The sequence below is a fragment of the Nerophis ophidion genome, linkage group LG27 (genome assembly GCF_033978795.1).
Source record: "Nerophis ophidion isolate RoL-2023_Sa linkage group LG27, RoL_Noph_v1.0, whole genome shotgun sequence".
In the NCBI taxonomy this organism is placed as follows: domain Eukaryota; kingdom Metazoa; phylum Chordata; class Actinopteri; order Syngnathiformes; family Syngnathidae; genus Nerophis; species Nerophis ophidion.
Window position 1 is genome coordinate 20,605,978 of NC_084637.1, and position 23,130 is coordinate 20,629,107.

Genomic DNA, 23,130 nt, shown 5'->3' on the forward strand with positions numbered 1-23,130 from the left:
CCGATTTCTCAGTGAGTCCACTGAGGGGTATCAATACTTTAGTGCAAGTTGGAAAAAATACATTAAAAAAGAGTAAAATAAATAAAGATTATATATATATATATATATATATATATATATATATATGTATATATATATATATATATATATATATATATATATATATATATATATATATATACAGACACACATATATATATGCATGAATAATAATAATACTTACCTCTATTATTAACAATACAATTGTTTCAAATGCAACAATACGTTTATGTAATGATAACTTGAGTAACAAAAGAAAGAGAAGTAGACTATATTAACCTTGTAGATTGTTATAGTGCAACAAAGGTTAAGCTTTATCAGTGTGTCATGTTTTATCCACTTTTCCCACGTAGGGGACAACGTTAATATTTGTTTGATGAAACTTAAAATATGCATGACTTTATGTATGCAAATGTGGTAGTGTATGTACAGTACATCTGTATGTAATGTGTGGGCGCATGTATGTATGTATGAATGAATGTTTGTATGAATAATTGTGTGTGTGTATGTATGAATGTGTAATGGCCATAGGGGTCCATATATATATACATATATATATATATATATATATATATATATATATATATATATATATATATATATATATATAATAAAATATAAATATTGCCAGTCACAATTAACTTGTGCTCAGCTGGGAAAAGAAGTATACATTAGGGATGTTTCGATCCAGGTTTTTGCTCTTCCGATCCGATACCAATATTGTTTTTGCACTTTCGATCCGATACAGATACTGGCCTATCCGAGCATGTATTAAAGTTTAAAGTTATTAAGCCTACTTAGTTGTCAGATTCATGCTGAAAAGGATTTCAGTACTCTTGATAACAACTAGCCAGCTGAATTAGGTGAGTTTGAATAATACACAATAGTTGGTATTCAAGGATAAACACAAAATATCAAAAATGATACATGACAAACAGAAATGGCATCATTAAACAGTAAAAAAGTGAACGGTATAAAGTGCAAATAATGCTGTAAACATTATTAAAAAAAGCAAAATACACAAACAACCTGAGTGGGATAAAATGTCTATAACTCAGCATCAATACTTGCTCTTGAACAAGTGTAAACTTAAAAAGAATATATATCTACACACTCCCTTCAATTGTTTGCCCCAGTAACAAAGACGAGCACTTCAAGATGCTCAGGTGTCAGCCTGCTCCTGTGTTCATCTATGATGAGTGCTAAAAAGCCTCTCACTCGCAAGAGTCATTAAAATGTCTTACAACTTTATCACCACGCTTGACTTCATTGTGGCATGTTTTGCACTCCACCTCTTCATCTTTTTCGTTTTGTAGGATAAAATAATCCCACACAGCTGACATTTTTACTGTAACTTTTAATTCACACGGCCGTCTGAACGGTTAGAACGCAGACCTGTGGATGTTTTGAAGGTGTTCTGGAAAATGCAGAACGGACTTTAGGGAGCAGCAGAAGAGTGGAATGTATTATTTAAATCGGTGTGTTGGAAAACTGGATCTGGATCGGCATTTTCCCATGCCTTGCCGATACGCATTTTTTTGCAAATATCGGCGGCCAATCCGATCCAAATATCGGATCGGGACAACCCTAGTATACATATATACTTATGTCATCCATTTACCTAATATTATGAACTGTTACAGGCGTATTCAATAATCATGCTAATCTTAAAAAAGGAACTTAATAGAATGTGGGGATATAAAAGCCATCCGGTGCTATTAGACCGGGCGAAAGCGGAAATTGATGTCACACACCACCTGGAGCACCTGTCAGCCACAGCGTTTTAGCTATGGAGCCACTGCGTGGAAGGATCCTCATTTTTGACCAATTTTTGTGGACTTAACATTGGCCTCTGGAGAACTGGGACTAACAGGAACTCTTACCAGGAGGACTATGAGCTGGATGCGTGGTACCGTGAGTACGCTACTGCTGCCAAACATTTGATCGCTTGCCCGTACGTGCATGCCGCTATGTGCATGTCACGTATGTAACTTTGTGAAATATGTGAACTGTATAAACTTTGGGGAGGTGAAAGACACTTGGGGCTGTGGAATTGAGTGTGTTGTGCAGGTGTTTGAGTTGTATTGGTGGGTTATATGGATGGGATGGGGGAGATGTTTGTTATGCGGGATTAATTTGTGGCATATCAAATATAAGCCTGATTGTGTTGTGGTTAATAGTTATATATGTCTATGTTTTGATTTACTGTTTTAGTTGTTCCCAGCTGAATATCAGGTCCCACCCGTGACTCCTTAATTTGCGTACTGGCAGCTACACCCGGAGACCTTGGGTGCGTTTGTTACAAATGAATGTATGTATATATGAATAATTGCGTATATGTATGTATGAATGTATGAATAACTGTGTGTATGTATGAATGAATGCTTGTATGAATAATTGTGTGTATGTATGTATGAATGAATGTATGTATGTATTGTGTGTGTGTGTATGTATGTGTGAATCATTGTGTGTATGTATGTATGTATGTATGTATGTATGTACATGTATGTATGTATGAATAATTGTGTGTAAGTATGTACGAATGTATGTATCAATTAATGTATGAATTATTGTGTGTATGTATGTAAGAATGTATGTATGTATGTATGTGTTAGTGTTGTGCCGATACCATTTTGGTACGGGTACCAAAATTATTTCGATACTTTTCTAAATAAAAGAGACCACAAAAAATGTCATTATTGACATTATTTAAAAAAAAATCTTAGGGTACATGTTTCTTATTGCAAGTTTGTCTTTAAATAAAATAGTGAACATACAAGACAACTTGTCTTTTATTAGAAAGTAAGCAAACATCTCTCCATCAATTTTCTCCCCTTTGGGGTCGCTGGTGCCTATCTCAGCTACAATCGGTTGGAAAGCGGGGTATACATCCTGGACAAGTCGCCAACTCATCGCAGAAGTAAGCAAAGAAAGTCTCCTAATTTATATGCTGATGTATGCAGTAACATATTGTGTCATTTATCATTCTAATATTTTGTCAACATTATTAAGGACAAGAGCTAGGAAATTAATGATTAATCTACTTGTTCATTTACTGTTAATATTTGCTTACTTTCTCTTTTAACATGTTCTATCTACACTTCTGTTAAAATGTAATAATCAATTATTCTTCTGTTGTTTAATACTTTTTTTAGTTTTGGATGATGCCACAAATTTGGGTATCAATCCGATACCAAGTAGTTACAGGATCATACATTGGTGATATTCAAAGTCCTCATGTGTCCAGGGACATATTTCCTGAGTTTATAAACATAATATACATTTTAAAAACCTTTTCAGAGGCAGTATAGTACACTAAATGAATTATTAGTATTGCGGTATAAAGTATGTATGTATGAATAATTGTGTGTATGTACGTATGTATGAATGAATAATTGTGTATGTATGAATGTATGTATGTATGAATAATTATGTGTATGTACATATTTACTGTATGTATGTGTGTATGTATGTATGTATCTATGTATGATTGTGTGTAGGAATGTATGTACAATATATTTGTCTCCCGGTATGTGCAGAATCCAAAGTATGGCCCCAGCCACCCACACAGCCCAAAACAGCAGATGCAGTGCCCAGGGAACAAGGGACCATCAGCCCCATGCAGGGTAGTCGGCCATTTTGAACTTTACTGAAAATGAGATATTATTCATCTGGTTATGTGAATCCTAACTGACTTCCTACTATTCATTAAGAGAACTGTTGTCTGAAGCTCTAATGGTTACAATATATTGTATTTGTTTTGAAATTTAATAATATTAAAATGGAAAAAGCTGATCTTTAGATATTAGGTAAGCGTTTAAAGTAAAAAAAAAAGAAAAGTAAATGACTTATTTTTAACACCATAATGATCGAGACCCTTTCGGGTCCCAGGGACCTTTAACATTCATTAAAACACAGGGAAGGCCTGAGGGTTACAACAAATAATAAATAAGTAATATAAAATGGAAAACGAATGGACCACCCTGCAATAAAAAAGGATAACCTTGCTTTGCAGTTTTTCCTAGCTCCTGTCTCCAAAGTCTTGCTAATGAGGCGTTAAAGGGGAACTACACTTTTTGGAGGGAATTTCGCCTATCATTCGCAATCATTAAAAGAGACAACATACATATTTTTTATTGGTATTGCTTTTTTAATATTCTAAAGATAAAAAGACGTTAGCAAGATTCGGCTAACATTGCAGCTAATGAGAACGACCTGTGTTTCCTTCAAAGCACTCTAAAATAACAAGAGGGTTTTTCTGTCGGTTTTATATACATGTCGTTAGTATATGTAATGCAGTGACAGACACCTTCATAACAATATGGAATATGTACAATATACACACTGCAAGTATATGTAAAATGTAATAACAGACACCTTCATAACAATATGTACAATATAACGTTTTATATACCAACTGCAAGTATAAATATATATATATATATATATATATATATATATATATATATATATATATATCGTTTACGTTGTGCGATTCAGAATCGATTCTCATTTTTTAAAAATCTATTTACAAAAAAAAAAAATTGTTTTTAATAAATCCGACAAACCACTACACAGCAATACCATAACAATGCAATCCAATTCCAAAACCAAACCTGACCCAGCAACACTCAGAACTGCTATAAACAGAGCAATTGAGAGGAGACAAACACGACACAGAACAAACCAAAATTAATGAAACAAAAATGAATATTATCAACAACAGTATCAATATCAGTAATAATTTCAGCATAGCAGTGATTAAAAATCCCTCACTGACATTATCATTAGACATTTAAAAAAATAATAAAAAATTACAACAGTGTCACAGTGGCTTACACTTGCTTCGCATCTCATAAGCTTGACAACACACTGTGTCCAATGTTTTCACATATTTTTGGTTCGTTTGATAGTTAAAACAAATTTACATTATTGGAATCAGTTAATAAAACATTGTCCTTAACAATTATAAAATATTTTCTTTTTAAAAATCTACAAAACTCTGCTGGCATGTCAGCAGACTGGGGTAGATCCTGCTGAAATCCTATGTATTGAATGAATACAGAATCGTTTTGAATCGGAAAAATATCGTTTTTGAATCGAGAATTGAATCGAATCGAAAAAAATCGATATATTATCGAATCGTGACCCCAAGAATCGATATTGAATGAAATCGTGGGACACCCAAAGATTCACAGCCCTAATATATATATATATATATATATATATATGTGCATATATATATATATATGTACATATATATATATATGTATGTACATATATATATAAATATATATGTATATATATATATTGTAATAATGTATATGTATGTACATATACTGTAATAATATATATGTATTTACATACATATATATATATATATATATATAAATATATACTGTAATAACAGACACTTTCATAACAATATGTAATATGTACGATATGCACACTGCAATTATATATAAATAATGTAGTAACAGACACATTCATAACAATATCTAATATGTAAAATATACACACTGCAAGAATATATATATAATGTAGTAACAGACACTTCAAAACAATATGTAGTGAAGTGAAGTGAATTATATTTATATAGCGCTTTTCTCTAGTGACTCAAAGCGCTGTACATAGTGAAAGCATATTTACAATATAAACACTGCAAGTATATACAAACCCAGTTTCCATATAAGTTGGGAAATTGTGTTAGATGTAAATATAAACGGAATAGAATGATTTTTAAATCATTTTCAACCCATATTCAGTTGAATATGTTACAAAAACAACATATTTGATGTTCAAATTGATAAACATTTTTTTTTGCTAATATTCATTAACTTTAGAATTTGATGCCAGCGACGTGTGACTTGGGAAAGATGGCAATAAATACTGATAAAGTTTAGGAATGCTCATCAAACACTTATTTGGAACATCCCACAGGTGTGCAGGCTAATCGGGAACAGGTGGGTGCCATGATTGGGTATGAAAACAGCTTCCCAAAAAATGCTCAGTCTTTTAATGGAAAGGATGGGGCGAGGTACACCCCTTTGTCCACAACTGTGTGGGCAAATAGTCAAACAGTTTAAGAACTAAGTTTCTCAATGTGCAATTGCAAGAAATTTAGGGGTTTCAACATCTACGGTCCATAATATCATCAAAAAATTCAGAAAATCTGGAGAAATCACTCCACGTAAAATACGACAGCGGAGACCCTGTACTGTTGAACGACTGAAGCTCTACATAAAACAAGAATTGGAAAGAATTTCACTTTCAAAGCTTCAACAATTAAGTTTCTCCTGTTCCCAAACGTTTATTGAGTGTTGTTGAAAGAAAAGGTCATGTAACACAGTGGTGAACATGCCCTTTCCCAACTACTTTCACACGTATTGCAGCCATGAAATTATAAGTTAATTATTATTTGCAAAAAAATATATAAAGTTTATGAGTTTCAACATCAGATGTCTTGTCTTTGTAGTGCATTCAATTGAATATGGGTTGAAAAGGATTTGCAAATCATTGTATTCCGTTTATATTTACATCTAACACAATCCCCCAACTCAAATGGAAACCCCATTGTCTACATAACATGGTTCTCTAGTCAAAATGTAGCATAGATGATGTTTTACAGATCGTCTTCAAGTCTCTCCAAGATGTGCCGTTTTGTGGATGGGTCCTATTTTCGTGCCTCCACTTCAACACCGTCTTCTTCCCATCATCCATGTTGAACCGGTAGTTTTTAGCTCTTCCATAGCAAGTATACTGACAAATATGAGCTAAAAGTGTACACTACTTTGTATTAGAGGATGAATGCTCCACGACAAGAGGATTGAGAAAAGGGAGGAGCTTATTGACTACGGCGCACACACATTTTGGGACTTATGCAGATCTCAAATACACATCAGCAGGTAGCAATAGGTAAGAACAGTTTAATTTGCATAGTATTACAAAACAAAGCGCCAGATAATGTCTCCTAATTGATGCCATTTATGAGTCATTATACCAGACCTGGGCAAAATGCGGCCCATTATGATTTTCAATCCGGCTGGCCGGATGTTCTACATAATTTTTTAGACATTTCAACATCAAAACATTATGATGTTCAGTGCTGTTTTTAAGTGACAGTAAGTCTTGAACTATAGAAAGTATTTCAATGGTTGAAATCTGTGCTTTTGGGCGTAATACGAGTTATTACGGTAATCTACGTCACAGCAGCTTAGACCAGGAACAAACCAGAGTAGGCGGGGTTTGTTTTCAGAGCAGCAAGCCTGAAACGCGTGTGTTAGAAACAGATGCAGATTTTTACGTGCTAATATATCATAATGCAGGTGTTTATTACACTTTGCCTTTATATTTTGCTGTTTGTTAAATTTTTGTTGTGTTTTGCATGATTGTAAAAGATACACAACTATCGAGGAGCTGGTCTAACAATGAAAAAAGGAGCGCTGTTCATATCTTGTTATTTTCAGTCTTTAATTGTTCATAGTTAATATTGTAAATCTCCCTTTTCTTTATTTAAATGTTAATTTTGGGTGTCCCATTCAGTAAAAAACTGTAAACTTCCATTCTGTTTTTTTGAAGTGGTCTGTCAAAACGTTTTTTATAACTCTATCGGACATTGTGACTGTTGGTATTAGTGTTCCTGAAAAAAAGGGACCCAAACACACATAATGTACAGCAGATCTTACAGCTAAATGTTCACATATAATTTATACACACATACACCTTGGCCCCCCCAGACACACATTTTTCTCTAAATGTGGCCCTTCCGAGTCAAAATATTTGCCCAGCTCTGCCTCATACGTATATTGAAGCACAGTGCGTCTGACTAGGGTAACCATATTTCTCCGACAATCCATCAAGAGGTGTGGCTTCGTAGTTTACCAAAATTGTACAAAAACATTTGTGCGCCGTGTGTAATGTTCTATATTCTCAATGAAACATCAAAGTTTTGGTGTTGCTTGCTTACGGGTACTTTATCGCGTCATTTGACAGTCGTCAACCTGCAGTCCACACGTATCTCTTATGTATGACTGCTGTCATCACACCATGTACCAAATAACATTGTTATAAGGATTTTAGGTGTGCCTTCTAGTCTGAAAAGAGGTCGAGTGTGTGTGTGTACCTGGATCATTGGCCAGCTCCTGGAGACAGTAGTAGATGACTCTGGCACCCAGACTGAAACCAATCAGACTGACAGGCCGCTTCCCCTTCAAATAAAAATAAATTTGTAAGTGTTTGTTCCAAAACAGCGAGGCTCCCTTAAAAGAATATAAAACTGATCCGTAGAAAAACCTGGTTTAATGTCTTTGGCTGTCATCCTTACCTGCTGTCTGCTCCTCAGAACCTGTGCCAGGTGCTTCCCCACCTGGGCAGAGCGGTTCAGGCAAACACACCAGGGGTGGTCAATGACACTGGCGGCGGCCAGCAAGGAGGCGGGCCACGTCAGCGCCGTCACGATACCTGCACAGTGGCGTCAGTCACAGAGGGCGGGTGACAAAGGTTTGGGCGTGGTGGTCCTCCCACCTGAGAGCACTGTGTACTTGAGGGCCTCCTGAGCCACCATGCTCACCAGCCCGTCCAATAGCGAGGTCATGGCGGAGCCCAGGTCCCTGAGGAAACGCGACTCCCACACCAGGCAGTACTGCTCACCGCACTCCCCCAGGCTGCACCACGGGGCCTGGAAGGAGCCTGGCACAGAGCGGGTAGTCTCTTACATCGACCGGCTGAGACTTTCACATTATCCTACTACAGTCAAGAAAATAAGTATTTGAACACCCTGCTATTTTGTAAGTTCTCCCACTTAGAAATCATGGAGGGGTAGGTGCATGTCCACTGTATGAGACATAACCTAAAAAGAAAAATCCAGAAATCACAATTTATGATTTTTTAACAATTTATTTGTGTGACAAAGCTGAAAATAAGTATTTGAACACCAACATTAATATTTAGGAGTGTAGCCTTTGTTTGCAATTACAGAGGTCAAACTTTTCCTGTAATACTTTACCAGGTTGGCACAGACTGCAGCAGGGATTTTGGCCCACTCCTCCACACAGATCTTCTCTAGATTAGTCAGGTTTCTGGGCTGTCGCTGAGTAACATAGACTTTCAGCTCCCTCCAAAGATTTTCAATTGTATTTAGGTCTGGAGACTGGTTAGGCCACTCCAGAACCTTGATATGGTTCTTACGAAGCCACTTCTTGGTTTTGCTGGCTGTGTGCTTTGGGTCAATGTCATGTTGGAAGATCCAGCCACGACTCATCTTCAATTATCTGACTGAGGGAAGGAGGTTTTTGGCCAAAATCTCACAATACATGGCTGCAGTCATCATCTCCTTAATACAGTACAGTCGTCCTGTCCCATGAGCAGAAAAACACCCGCAAAGCATGATGCAACCTCCCCCATGCTTCACCGTAGGAATGGTGTTCTTGGGATGGTGCGCATCATTCTTGCAAAATAGCAGGGTGTTCAAAAAATGCTTATTTTCTTGACTGTATAAGACACTTCTTTTTTTTTCCTACGCTTTAAACCCTGTGGCTTATAGAACTGTGCGGCTATTTAATAAATATGTCTTCATATTTCCATATTGCAAATAGTTTTCATTCAACACAAGCAAAGACCCTTAAAAAATGGGTTATTGTTTGTGATATGGCGCCATCTTTTGGATGAGTTCACCTGCATCTTTTGGATGCAGGTGCACCTGGGTGAATGTAAATTCCTGTTTTTTAAAGCTTTGAAACGGAAGTTGAAGTGCCTCTCGCCATACATAGTGTTTTCTACTCATATGGAATTTTCATTCATCACTCCAAAGCAATGTTTGCAAGTTTTACAATATAACTAAAACAGTTGTTACTTACTAAAGCGTCCTTCAGGAGTGTTGTCATGTATGTTTGTACGTGCTATCGTAATGTAATAAAGCAAGCGTTGTTAGCATTAGCAAATATGCTAACACGTGTACGAGTGTCTGTGTTAGCATTATTAACCTGCAATAAGAATGTTTTGTATTTTTTCAGTTTCACAAATTCCTCAGTAAATTCACCAAAAAGTCACAGGCCAGAGAGGAGATGTAATCCCCCAGCTGGTCCTTGGCCTGCCGCGACGTCTCCTCCCAGTAGGACGTGCAACGAGGACCTCCCGAGGGAGAGGCTCGTAGGCATCTAAATGAGATACCCGAACCACCTAAGCTGGTTCCTTTCCAAGCGAAGAAACAGCGGCTCTACTCCAAGTCTCTCGAAGGTGACTGAACTTCTCACCCTATCTCTAAGGGAGATGCCAGCCACCCTTCTGAAGAAACTAATTTTGGCCGCTTGTATCCGCAATCTTATTCTTTTGGTCATGACCCACACTTCATGACCATAGTTGAGAGTAGGAATGTAGATATGTAGCTTGGTAGAGCGAGAGCTTTGCTTTCAGACACAGCTCTCGTTTCGTCACAACAGTGCGGCAGAGAGACTGCATTACTGTCCCACCTGGTCCGATTCTTCGGCTGATTTCCTTCTCCATCTTTCCCTCACTCGTGAACAAGACCCTGAGATAGTTAAACTCCTCCACCTGGGACAGAGTCTCGCTCTCTGCTCGGACTGTACAAACCATCGGTTTACTGCTGAGAACCATGGCCTCAGATTTGGAGATGCTGATCCTCATTCCGGCCGCTGAACACTCGGCTGCGAACCGATCCAGTGAGAACTGAACGTCACGAACCGAAGATGCCATCAGGACCACATCATTTGCAAACAGCAGTGACGCAACCTTTAGCCCCCCGAGGCGTATACCCTCTCTGCCATAGCCAAGACTCTGCCTAGAAATCCTTTCCATGAAAGTCACAAACAGGATAGGTGACAGAGCGCAGCCCTGGCGGAGACCAACCCCCACTGGAAACGGATCCGACTTACATCCAAGCACCCGGACACAACTCTAGCTTTGGTTGTACAGACATTGGATGGCCCTCAGCAGGGTTCCCCTCACCCCGTACTCACTCAGCACCTCAGGATATCCCGGGGGACCCGGTCATACGCCTTCTCCAAATCCAAAAAGCACATGTAGACTGGATAGGCATACTCCCAGGCCTTTTCCAGGATTCCCGCAAGAGTAAAGAGCTGGTCAGTTGTTCCACGACCAGGACGGAATCCACATTGCTCCTTTTAAATCTGAGGTTCGACCATTGGCAGGACTCTCCTTTCCAGTACTTTGGCGTAAACTTTCCCAGGGAGGCTGAGTAGTGTGATACCCCTGTAGTTAGCACATACCCTCTGGTCCCTCTTTTTGAATAGGGGACCACCATCCCAGTGTGCCACTCGCTTGGCACTGTACCAGACTTCCACGCAATGTTGAAAAGGCATATCATCCGAGACAGCCCCTCAACACCCAGAGTTTCAGCATTTCTGGACGGATCTCGTCAACCCCCAGAGCTTTGCCACTGCAGAGTTGTCTATCTACCTCAGTGACTGCACTCCGAGTATTTGACGTCGATCCCCCATCATCCTCAGACTCCGCTCCTATCAGGGACGGTATGCCTGATGTAGCTGGGTTCAGGAGTTCCCCAAAGTGCTCTTTCCAATGCCCTATGACCTCCTCACTTGAAGTCAGCAGAGTCCCATCCTTGCTGTACACAGCTTGGATGGTTACCTGCTTTCCACTCCGGAGGTGCCGTATGGTCTTCCGGAACAGCTTTGGTGCCACCCTACAGTCCTTCTCCACGGATTCCCCGAACTGCTCCCACACCCTCTGCTTAGCCTTGACCACAGGCACGGCAGCTGCCCTTCGGGCCTGTCGGTACCTTGCAACTGCCTCCAGAGTCCCCTGGGACAACATACCCCGGTAGGACTCCTTCTTCAGTCGGACGGCTTCCCTAACCACCGCTGTCCACCAGGGTGTTCGAGGGTTACCGCCCCTTGAGGCACGTGAGACCTTTTGGCCACAGATCGCAGCTGCAGCTTTAGCAATAGAGGCTTATAACATTGTCCATTCATGTTTAATGTCCCCAACCTACACAGGGATGGCAGAGAAGTCCCGCCGGAGGTGGGTGTTGAAGTCCTTCCGGACAGAGGACTCCTCCAAACGTTCCCAGTCCACCCTTGGATTTTCCAGGTCTGTCCAGAGGTTTCCCCCGCCATCTGACACAACTCACCACCAGATGGCGATCAGTTGACAGTTCAGCCCCTCTCTTCACCCGAGTGTCCAAAACATACGGCCTCAGATCAGCTGATACGATTACATAATCTATCAATGATCTTTGGCCTAGGGTGCTCTGGTACCTGGTACACCAATGAGCATCCTTCTGCTTGAACATGGTATGGTATTTGTTATCACAAGTCCATAACTAGCACATAAGTCCAATAACAATCCACTAATCAGGTTCAGATCAGGGAGACCGTTCCTCCCAATAACGCCAGTCCAAGTATCACTGTCATTGCCCACGTGCGTTGAAGTCCCCCAACAAGACTATGGAATACACTGCCGGCACCCCATACCATGCAAGGTATTTAAGAAGGCCGAAAACTCTGAACTCTTGTTTGATGCGTGAGCAACAAACAACAGTCAGAGTTTTACCCCCTCCAACCTTAAGCCGAAGGGAGGCGACCCTTTTGTCTACTGGGGTGAACTCCAACGTACAGGCACTCACCCGGGGACTTGTGAGTATCCCCACACCCGCCTGGGCCCTCACACGCTGAGCATCTCCAGAAGTGAACAAGGTCCATCCCTTGTCCAGGAGTTTGGTTTCAAAGCCCTTATTATGCGTAGAGGTAAGCCCCGGATTAGTACGTCTGGAGTCTCCACTTTCACTGCCATCCACATGGCAGCACACCCGGCCACACTGTTTCCGATCACGGGTGGTGGGCCCACGTAGTGGAGAGGATGTTGTGTCCGCGTAGCTACTTCGGGCTGTGACCGGCTGGGCTCCGTGGCCAGCCCGGCCACCAGGGGCTTGCTGACGAGCTCTGCTTCCGGGTCTAGCTCCAGAGGAGGGCCCCGGGCTTCCTCGGGGCCGGGTAACACATCTTCTTTTAGTTTGTAGTTAAAATTACAAAGTTTAAACTTTGTAGTTAGTTGTTGTGTTACAGACATGCTTTGGAAACAATTAAGGTATGTAAATAAACATTTACAGAATATTTCTGTGTAAATAACTCACTTCAATATGTATATATCTGCATTTCACTACGTATATATCTGCATTTCATTACGTATATATCTGCGGCTAATAGTTCGGTGTGACATATTGTTTTCCCTCAAGTTTTGTGGGTGCAGCTTTTAGTCCAGAAAGTACGGTACTGCAAAAATAGAAACTCATAAAAAATCAATTTAAAAAAATGTACATACAATTTCACAGTGCTGAAATAAATACATTCAAATTAAATTTACAATTAATAATAAGACATCCATCCGTCCATACATGTTTTATGGCTTGTCCTTTTTTTGGGGGGTTGCGGATATATGTTTCTTAATTAAAATGTCAAAAAAATTAAAGTGCAAATGAGAAAACGACTTCACCAATTTAGTCATAATTTTTACGCTTCAGGAACATCACTATGACTTTAGCTCCAGACTTTTGCTGTTGTTTGAGATTGTCATTACTGCCACAAGTTGTGGAAAAATGTATTACAACACAGTACCCACAGCTGAGAAACAGATTTTTTTGGGCTGCCCTCTAGGTGGTGCTCACAGCCCCACAATGGACCCAGGCCCTGTGGTAAAGAAACTCTGATTAATATGAAAGGAGAAGTCACAAATGCCAGTCAAAGATCCTCTATATAATGGGAGCGAAGTGTTGACTTTAAAGACCTCCTGCAAAAACACGAGTCAAAGATCATTAATATGACAAGTTAGATTAAGGATTGTGTTGGAGAAATCTCAGTCATTTAGAAGTAGGGCTAATAACGCTTTGCTATATTCAAATATTGTCACTGTATAATCATTTGAAGATATTTTTCATGGAGAGGAATATGAAAAGCAGCACAATCTGCCTTAGACGTTACTGCTGATACTTTAGAGCAGTGTTCCCCAACCTTTTTATACCTGCGGACCGGTCAACGCTTGATAATTTGTTCCGTGGCCCGGCGGGGTTTTTTTTTTTTTTTTTTCATGACAAAAGTAAAATAAACGTGAATCCACTGTGTACAATACAATACAATGTGTGCAATACGTTTTCATAACATGGTCACTACTGCCTACTTTGTCTTGTTATATTCTTATTTTACGGTTATATTTTTATTCCCATTGTTGCTTTTTAGTTTTTATCCTTATTGCAATATTCCTCTATTTTGTTTCCATTTAAACCCCCATTATTTACATTTTACTTTTATTTAAATTTATCTCAACTCTGTACACTGCTGCTAGAATTTTAATTTTCCTGAAGGAACTCTCCTGAAGGAATCAATAAAGTACTATCTATCTATCTATCTATCTATCTATCTACTCATATCATATAAGTACACAGAATGATCAATACCTCTATTAAGAGGTCTAAAACAAGGGTGCCCTTTGTCTCCATACTTATTTATTATTGCTATGGAAATATTGTCGATTAAAGTTAGATTGAGTGGACCAACAGCACGCACAATCACGTGTGTTTACGGACTGTATCCCTGCAGACTGTATTGATCTATATTGATATGTGAATGAGTGTACATGGGGGAAGGAGGTTTTTTGGGTTGGTGCACTAATTGTAAGTGTATCTTGTGTTTTTATGATGATTTAATAAAAAAATTTAAAAACATAAATAAAAAAATTAAAAATAAAATAAATAAATACATTTATAAAAAACTTATTCTGCGGGCGGCCAAACGAGCCCGATGGTTGGGGACCACTGCTTTAGAGGAAATGAGCGAATCATAAAGGAAACAAAGACTTACTGTATTTCCCCGTGCACAGCCAGCCTGTTACTGCGATGGTGAGGTGAAGACGCTTTCCTGAGCTCAGTGGCAAGAACTCAAACTCCTCGATGGCTCCCACACATCTCTTCATTTTATAGCCTGAGGAGCAGAAAATTTACACAGGAAACACAACTTCTTGGTGGAAGTAACAAAATAAAGTGACACATTTACACAGGAAACACAAACACCTTGGTAACAAAATAAAGTGACACATGTCGACAGGAAACACAACTTCGTTGGTAGAAGTAACAAAATAAAGTGGCACATTTAGACAGGAAACACAACCTCCCTGGTGGAACTAACACAATAAAGTGACACATTTAGACAGGAAACACATCTTCCTTGGTGGAGGTAACAAAAGTGACACGTCCAGATAGGAAACACAAACTCCTTGGTGGAAGTAACAAAATTAAGTGACGCGTCCAGACAGGAAACACAACTTTATTGGTGAAGGAAACTAAATAAAGTGACGCAGGTAGGCAGGAAACACAAACCCCTTGGTGGAAGTAACACAATTAAGTGAGACATTTAGACAGGAAACAACTTCCTTGGTGGAAGGAACCAAATAAAGTGACACATTTAGACAGGAAACACAACGTCCTTGGTGGAAATAACAAAATAAAGTGACACATTTAGACAGGAGACACAACTTCTTTGGTGGAGGTAGCAAAACAACGTGACATGTTAAAGTGGAACATCCAGACAGGAAACACAACTTAATTGGTGAAGGTAACAAAAGCTGACTGAATGCACCTACCGGTCAGTCCTGCCCCGGCTGCTCCAAACATGGAGGCCATGATGGCGATACCAGTGGCTGAGCCCAAAGCTGCGGCCCCTCCAGCGCCGAGCACCGCACCGGCCCCTGCTGCCACCAGGGGGGCAGCCAGCCCGCCGGTCACACCTGGCAAAGAACAGGAGACAATTACACGCTTTAAATAGCTCTCTTACGCATCTTAACGGTTTCCAAACGGTACCGGATACACGGCAGTAAAACAGATAATCAAACAAAACAGAAGTCATCATCATGGACCCACTAGCTGAGCAAGCTAGCTCTCCCATCAGTTTTGGTGAATTTACTGAGGAATTTGTGACACTGAAACAATACAAAAAGAATGTCATTGTAAGTTAATAACGCTAACACAGACACTAGTAAATGTGTTATCATATTAGCTAATGCTAACAATGCTAGCTTGCAACACTCCTACAAACATCACACTTGGGACGCTTTAGACAACGTAAGAATTGTTTTAGTTACATTGTAAAACTTACAAACCTAGACAGTTATACTTCCGGTTCAAGTACATTTTCAACCTGCAGCACCTGCAGTGGACAAACTCGTCCAAAAGATGGCACCACAGCAAAAAAAAAAAACAATATTTCAGTGTCTCTATGACGATGTAATATGAAAACTATTTGCTTATTGTTAAACATTATTGCCGTCAGCGAAGAAAAATCCATAATTTAGCTGCACGGTTTTATAAGCCGCAGGGTTCAAAGTCAGGGAAAATGTAGCGGTTTATAGTCTGGAAAATATGATAAATATAGTTCGACTAACAACCAAGAAAACATTTATTATAGCAATGTTTTTTAGTTTGTAAAAGAAAAGATTTAAAGTACATCAATTTGATTTAAATTATCTTTCTTTAATATTTTTTAAACTATAAACAACAGCTTCAACCGTTTGGAACTGAAAAAATAAACTCAATAAATAATAATGCATTCTAATTGTTTAGCAACTCTAACTTACAAAACACCATTGAGGAAGTCAAGACTAATGGCGACAATGTTTTGTAGTGCACAGCATACCAGCACACACGGCGCACTGTTTGAGAAGAAGGTACCCACATCTCTCCCCAAGTGACCATGCACGTATACACAAGATAATAATTACCAATCACGGTCCCTCCCCCAACTGTTGCTAGGCCAATCAGGAGGTAGCGTCGTAGTTTCCGCCCTCTTTCCCACCTCAGACGTCGGGAGGACTCCTCTCTGGTGGACAGAGCACTGGAATGAGCTGCAATAGTTCCACTTATCAGCAATGCAAAGATGAAACATACTTTACAGCGGGGTTCTTAACCTTTTTCACCATAGGGCCCAAATCTTCCACTACAGAGGGGCTTGGGTCCCATTCAAATATTAACACTGAATTAGTAATCTTACTCTTGATTTGAATGGTATTCAATAATTATATCTGACCTACTTACTTATTAATCTTGTCAAAAAATGTGTTTATCACCAATATTATTATCAAGGCTTAGGTCAGACTAATTATGAAAATATTTACTCAGCAAATATAATGCAAAAAAATGGACTCATAAAAACTAATGAAAAATAATATGTAATGCTAAAATAACACATTGTAAATCAATTCATAATAAATAATAATATATATGTTTCTCAAATAAACATCTAATAGACTATAAAACTGATGAAAACTGACTTTACATATTAATTATAAATGATCATTATTTATTACAATTTACAAACTATGATGTGCTTAAATAGATAAATTCAAGATAAATGAATCATAAATAATAATGTATATATTTCTTAAATAAATACCATATAGAATCTAAAAACTGATGAACAATGACTTTACATATTTATTATAAATGATAATTATTTGTTAAAGTTTACAAACTAATTTGTGCTAAAATACATTCTAACTGAACTAATAATAAATAATCATAATTTACAGTATGTTTCTGAAATAAAAGTACAAATGAAAATACAGACTCAAAAATATAATTGCGTCATAATTTTTGCACTTAAAAGGGGTCATCATAAGATTTTTTTTCTACACATAAAAGCCTTCTTGTTGTCTAGATCGGGAGTTCTTAACCTTTTTCACCTCGGGGCCCACATTTTCCACTACAGAGGGGTCCACTCAGATATTAACACTGAATTATTAATCTTACTCTTGATGTTAATGGTATTCAATAATTATATCTGACCTGCTTACAGTTTAAAAACTTGTCAAATGATGTGTTTATTATCATTATTATTATCAAGGCTTAAGTCAGGCTGATTATACAAATAATTACTCATCAAATATGCTGGGATTCATAAAAACTGATTAAAGTAAATTTATATACAATTACGTAGTGCTAAAATAAATACATTAATATATATGTTTCTTAAATAAACATCATTTAGTCTAAAAACTGAAGAAAAAATACTTTATGTATTTATTAGAATTATTTATTAAAATTTACAAAGTACGTTGTGATTCAATAGATAATTTTTCAACCAAATTATTAATCAATATATATGTTCTCTCAAAGAAAAGTGCAAAGGAAAATGGAGCTTCACCAATTTAGTCATATTTTTTGCGCTTAAGAAACTTCTCTATGACTTCTTCTGTTAGTTTAATATTGTCATTACTGCCACAGGTGGTGAAAAACTCTGTGGTCCCCTATGTTTAGGAAACACGGCTTGGTAGCACTTTGACCACTGACTTTTTTAACAAGAGGAGAACAAACGTACTCGCTTTCCTCTCCTCCTTCCCTCAGCGTCTCTCCCAGACTTTCCTCAAATTCTTCCAGCTGTGGCAAAGACACGCGGAGCAGACAGCCCACGTGACGGATTAACACCCGGGCTCTGGCGTCATACTGGCCTGAGAGGTGAGAAGATGAGAAGCTTAATTTATTCATAAAAATTTAATTCGAGTCAAACTCACACACAAACAGATCAGTTTTTTAGTCATCCATTACCTTTTTCCTACTAAATACTAGAATTTCCTTAAGACTATAGCTTGTAGGGTTTCTTACCATCTTTGACGGAGAAAGACACCAGGTCCTGTAATTCGGAAGAAAAGTGCATTAACAAACGCACGTCTAAACTTGCTCTAAACATTACCCCAAATTTGACCAAGGAGGAGACTAAGGTACATGGCAGTAAAGTGGAGAATGTGGAGTATAATACTGAACTGTCTTCCAAAACCTTTGTGTTTACTGTCATGAACATTATGAACATTAATTCTCAACGTTTTATCTGAGAGGAGACTGAGGGTACACGGCAGTAAAGTGGATAATGTGGAGCATAACACTGAAGTGTCGTCCTAATACCATTGTGTTTACTGTTGTCTCATGACCATTAATTCTCAACGTTTTATCCCAGAGGACACTGAGGGTACACGGCAGTGAAGTGGAGAATGTGGAGTTTAATACTGACGTGTTGTTCAAAACCTTTGCGTTTACTGTCATGAACATTATGAACATTAATTCTCAGCGTTTTATCTGAGAGGAGAGAGGGTACACGGCAGTAAAGTGGAGAATGTGAAGCTTAATACTGAAGTGTTGTCCTAAAACCTTTGTGTTTACTGTTGTCTCATGACCATTAATTCTCAAAGTTTTATCCCAGAGGACACTGAGGGTACACGGCAGTGAAGTGGAGAATGTGGAGTATAATACTGACGTGTCGTTCAAAACCTTTGCGTTTACTGTCATGAACATTATGAACATTAATTCTCAGCGTTTTATCTGAGAGGAGAGAGGGTACACGGCAGTAAAGTGTGAGAATGTGGAGCTTAATACTGAAGTGTTGTCCTAAAACCTTTGTGTTTACTGTCGTCTCTTGAACATTAATTCTCAACATTTTATCCCAGAGGAGACTGAGGGCATACTGCAGCATACTGGAGAATATGGCATATAATGCTGAAGTGTGGTCCAAAACCTTTGTGTTTTCTGTCGCCTCATGAACATTAATTCTCAATGTTTTATTCAATTGGAGACATAGGGCATACTGCAGCATACTGGAGAATATGGCGTATAATACTGAAGTGTCATTCAAAAACTTTGTGTTTACTGTCATGAACATTATTTCTCAACGTTTTATCCCACAGGAGACTGTAGGTACATGGCAGTTAAGTGGAGAATATAGAGTGTAATACTGAAGTGTCGTCCAAAACCTTTGTGTTTACTGTCGTCTCATAAAAAAATGGTAAAAAAATGGTAAATGGTTGTACTTGTACAGTGCTTTTCTACCCCTTTTTAAGGAGCCCAAAGCGCTTTGACAGTATTTCCACATTCACCCATTCACACACACATTCACACACTGATGGCGGAGCTGCCATGCAAGGCGCTAACCAGGTCATCATGCACATTAATTCTCAACATTTTATCCCAGACGAGACTGTGGGTACAAGGCAGTAAAGTGGAGACTGTGGAGTACAATACTGAAGTGTCGTACAAAACCTTTGTGTTTACTGTCGTCTCATTAACATTAATTCTCAACGTTTTACCCCAGAGGATATTGAGGGCATACAGCAGTATAGCAGAGACTGTGGAGTACAATACTAGAGGGCCATGATGTTTAGCTTAATCACGCTTACATTGATTCTTACCAATTTATCTGAGAGGACATTGAGGGCATGCAGCAGCAAAGTGAAGACAGTGCAGTACAATACCAGAGGGCCAGGATGTTTAACCTAATCAATCTTACAGTGATTCTTACCAATTTATCTGAGAGGAGATTGAGGGCATATGGCGGTATAGTGGAATACAATACTGGAGGGCCATGATGTTTAACATAATCAATCTTACAGTGATTCTCACCAATTTATCTGAGAGGAGATTGAGGGCATACGGCGGTATAGTGGAGACTGTGGAGTACGATACTGGAGGGCCATGATGTTTAACTATATCATAAATCCGTCATCCCATGAACATTATTTCTCAACATTTTATCCGAGAGGAGACTGAGGGCCCAGGTTGATTGGCAATACTAAATTGACCCTAGTGTGTCAATGTGAGTGTGAATGTTGTCTTTCTATCTATGTTGGCCCTGCAATGAGTTGGCGACTTGTGCAGGATATAACCCGCCTACCGCCCGAATGCAGCTGAGATAGGCTCCAGCGACCCTCCGCGATCACAAAAGAAAGAAAATGGATGGATGGGGGAGGAGACTGAGGGCCCGCGCAGGAAAGTCGAGACTGTGGAGAAAAATAGCGAGTGTCATCTAAAACCTTTCTTTTTATCTTCATCTCATAAGTTTGACTTCCCAACACTTGAGTGTATTGAAGGTGACGACAAAGCGGAGCACTGCAGCAAAGTGGAGAATACGGAGCATGATATCCAAACTCCTTGAGTTTACTTCCATCTCAGAAGCATTACTTGTGTTTATTTTAATCTTTTCAACATTTTATCTGAGAACAGACTGAGGGCTTGGTGCAGAAAAGAGGAGACTGTGGAGTACCTGTATGAGGGGGAAGGTGTCTGCAGCCAACAGAGGTTGGGCCTGCAGGATGGACATGAAGGTCTCGGAGCCCTCTAAGCCCAGGCCTGACAGAAAGGCTCCCATTACGGGCATGACCGACTCGTCCAGGTCCAGCCAGCGGACCAAGTCCTGCAGGAACCGGTCCCTGAACGCACTGACATAAAAAACATCTTCAAGCACTTTCAGGAATACCTACGTTTGTATTTATGGCAGTTGGTTTGGGTTTTTGTTTTGTTTCACTTTGGTTGCCAGCAGTCATAAAAATGTTAGAAATAATTCATATAAGATTTTGTTGTTTTTAACACTTAAATCTCTAGATCAACTTCAGATCTAGCAGTCGATAAACAGTCCCATTATTTTTTTAAATGCCATTTTTGTAAGTGAAGAAACCATGTTTGTTATGGCAAACACAAAATGGGCAATTATTTCCCCATAAAATATTTCAAAGTGGAATATTTTATGTGACATAATTGGAAACTTAAATATGTCAATAATTCATAAAAACATTGATTTTGAATCATTATTATTTTATTTAACAAAGACAGTTTAAAAAAATCCCAACAAAAATGATTGGGGATCCATTAGGGCCACACTCATAAAAGTGCTAAGAATGAGTCATACATTTTTGTATTATTATTTTTTTTCTTTTCAAAGATTAAATCCCTAGATCAACTTTAGATCAATCTCTTGATTACAAGTTTTTTTTAATTATTATTTAGTTCTGAGTAAAAAGACAAGTTAGTTTTTCACATTGCAAACACACAAAATACGCAATATTTTCCCCCAAAAATATTTCATAGTGGAATATTTTATGTGAAGTAATTACACATTTAAACAGGTCAATAATTCATGACAACATAGATTTTGATGAATTATAATTTTATTTAATAATGACAATTAAAAAGAATCCAATTAAAAAACATTGGGGATCATAAAAATGATAAGTCATAATTTGTTTTTTTACTTTCAACGCTTAAATTGATTAACTTTCAGATATATTTGTGTATTGTACATTTTTATTAATTGTTTGAAAATGTTTTTTTTGTTTTTTTTGCCACAGAAAACTTTTTTAATGGTAAACACAAAATATGTAATATTTTCCCCAAAAAATCTTTCAAAGTGTAATATTTGATTGTGAAGTAATTGGAAACTTAAATATGTCAATTATTCATAACAACATTGATTTTGATTCATTATTGTTTTATTTAACAATGACAGTTTAAAAGAAAAATCCCACTAAAAGTCTAAGCGATCCAAAAGGGCCACACTCATAAAAAGTGTTGAAATAAGTCGTACTTTTTTCTTTTTTTAACTTTCAACGCTTAAATTTTTAGATCAGTGGTCCCCAAACTATAGCCTGCCAATGTGATTGGAGTGTATAGAAGCATCATATATGTACCTTTCCCACCCATGGCCTGCTGAATAAAAACTCAATACAGAACACACAACTTTGGACATTATAGCAACACACTCAATTCAAAATGATACCCATTTAAATACATCACCAAGTAAATATACAAAACACTCACACTTCGACAATTTTGACGCATTTTAGCTGCTCAATATTTTTGATGGATTAAACAACTTTGAGGTCATCGGGGAAGTAAATAACTGAGGATTTGTTCACATACTTTTAATATCAAATATTTGATCCTTTATACCAGGGGTGTCCAAACTATGGCCCGCGGGCCAAGTGCGGCCCGCCAGCCTCTTCAATGTGGCCCGCCAGACGTCATGAGTTCAACAAACCATCACAATGCGGAGTGCTTGCAAATTCTTCTTAAATATCAATGTGAGTAAACAGATCAATGAAGGTACTATGAAATAAAGCACAGCATTTACTTAGATGACACAATCAAAACAACCCTCATGGTGCAAAAATATTATAAAAAACGTCCAAACACATGAAAGTTTTCAAGATTACACCCGATTAAATCCATTACAGTGCATGAATGGAAAATGTATAACATTCTCTCCACACTTATCCATGATTTGCGCATTTTAGTTG

The 23,130-nt window shown here is 38.3% G+C and overlaps 1 protein-coding gene across 3 annotated transcripts in view; it reads right to left on the reverse strand.

Moving 5' to 3' along the window:
- Positions 1–23,130, reverse strand: part of tmco4 (transmembrane and coiled-coil domains 4) — a 59,669-nt gene that overhangs the window by 22,983 nt on the left and 13,556 nt on the right. For all 3 annotated transcript variants that reach the window (XM_061889681.1, XM_061889682.1, XM_061889680.1), the window contains exons 3-11: positions 21,102–21,276; positions 18,677–18,704; positions 18,393–18,522; positions 16,798–16,895; positions 15,664–15,807; positions 14,886–15,005; positions 8,563–8,727; positions 8,363–8,499; positions 8,162–8,246 (exon numbers count right to left, since the gene is read on the reverse strand). In XM_061889681.1, coding sequence (XP_061745665.1) covers positions 8,162–8,246; positions 8,363–8,499; positions 8,563–8,727; positions 14,886–15,005; positions 15,664–15,807; positions 16,798–16,895; positions 18,393–18,522; positions 18,677–18,704; positions 21,102–21,276 — 1,082 coding nt within the window. The remainder of the gene's footprint in view (positions 1–8,161; positions 8,247–8,362; positions 8,500–8,562; positions 8,728–14,885; positions 15,006–15,663; positions 15,808–16,797; positions 16,896–18,392; positions 18,523–18,676; positions 18,705–21,101; positions 21,277–23,130) is intronic.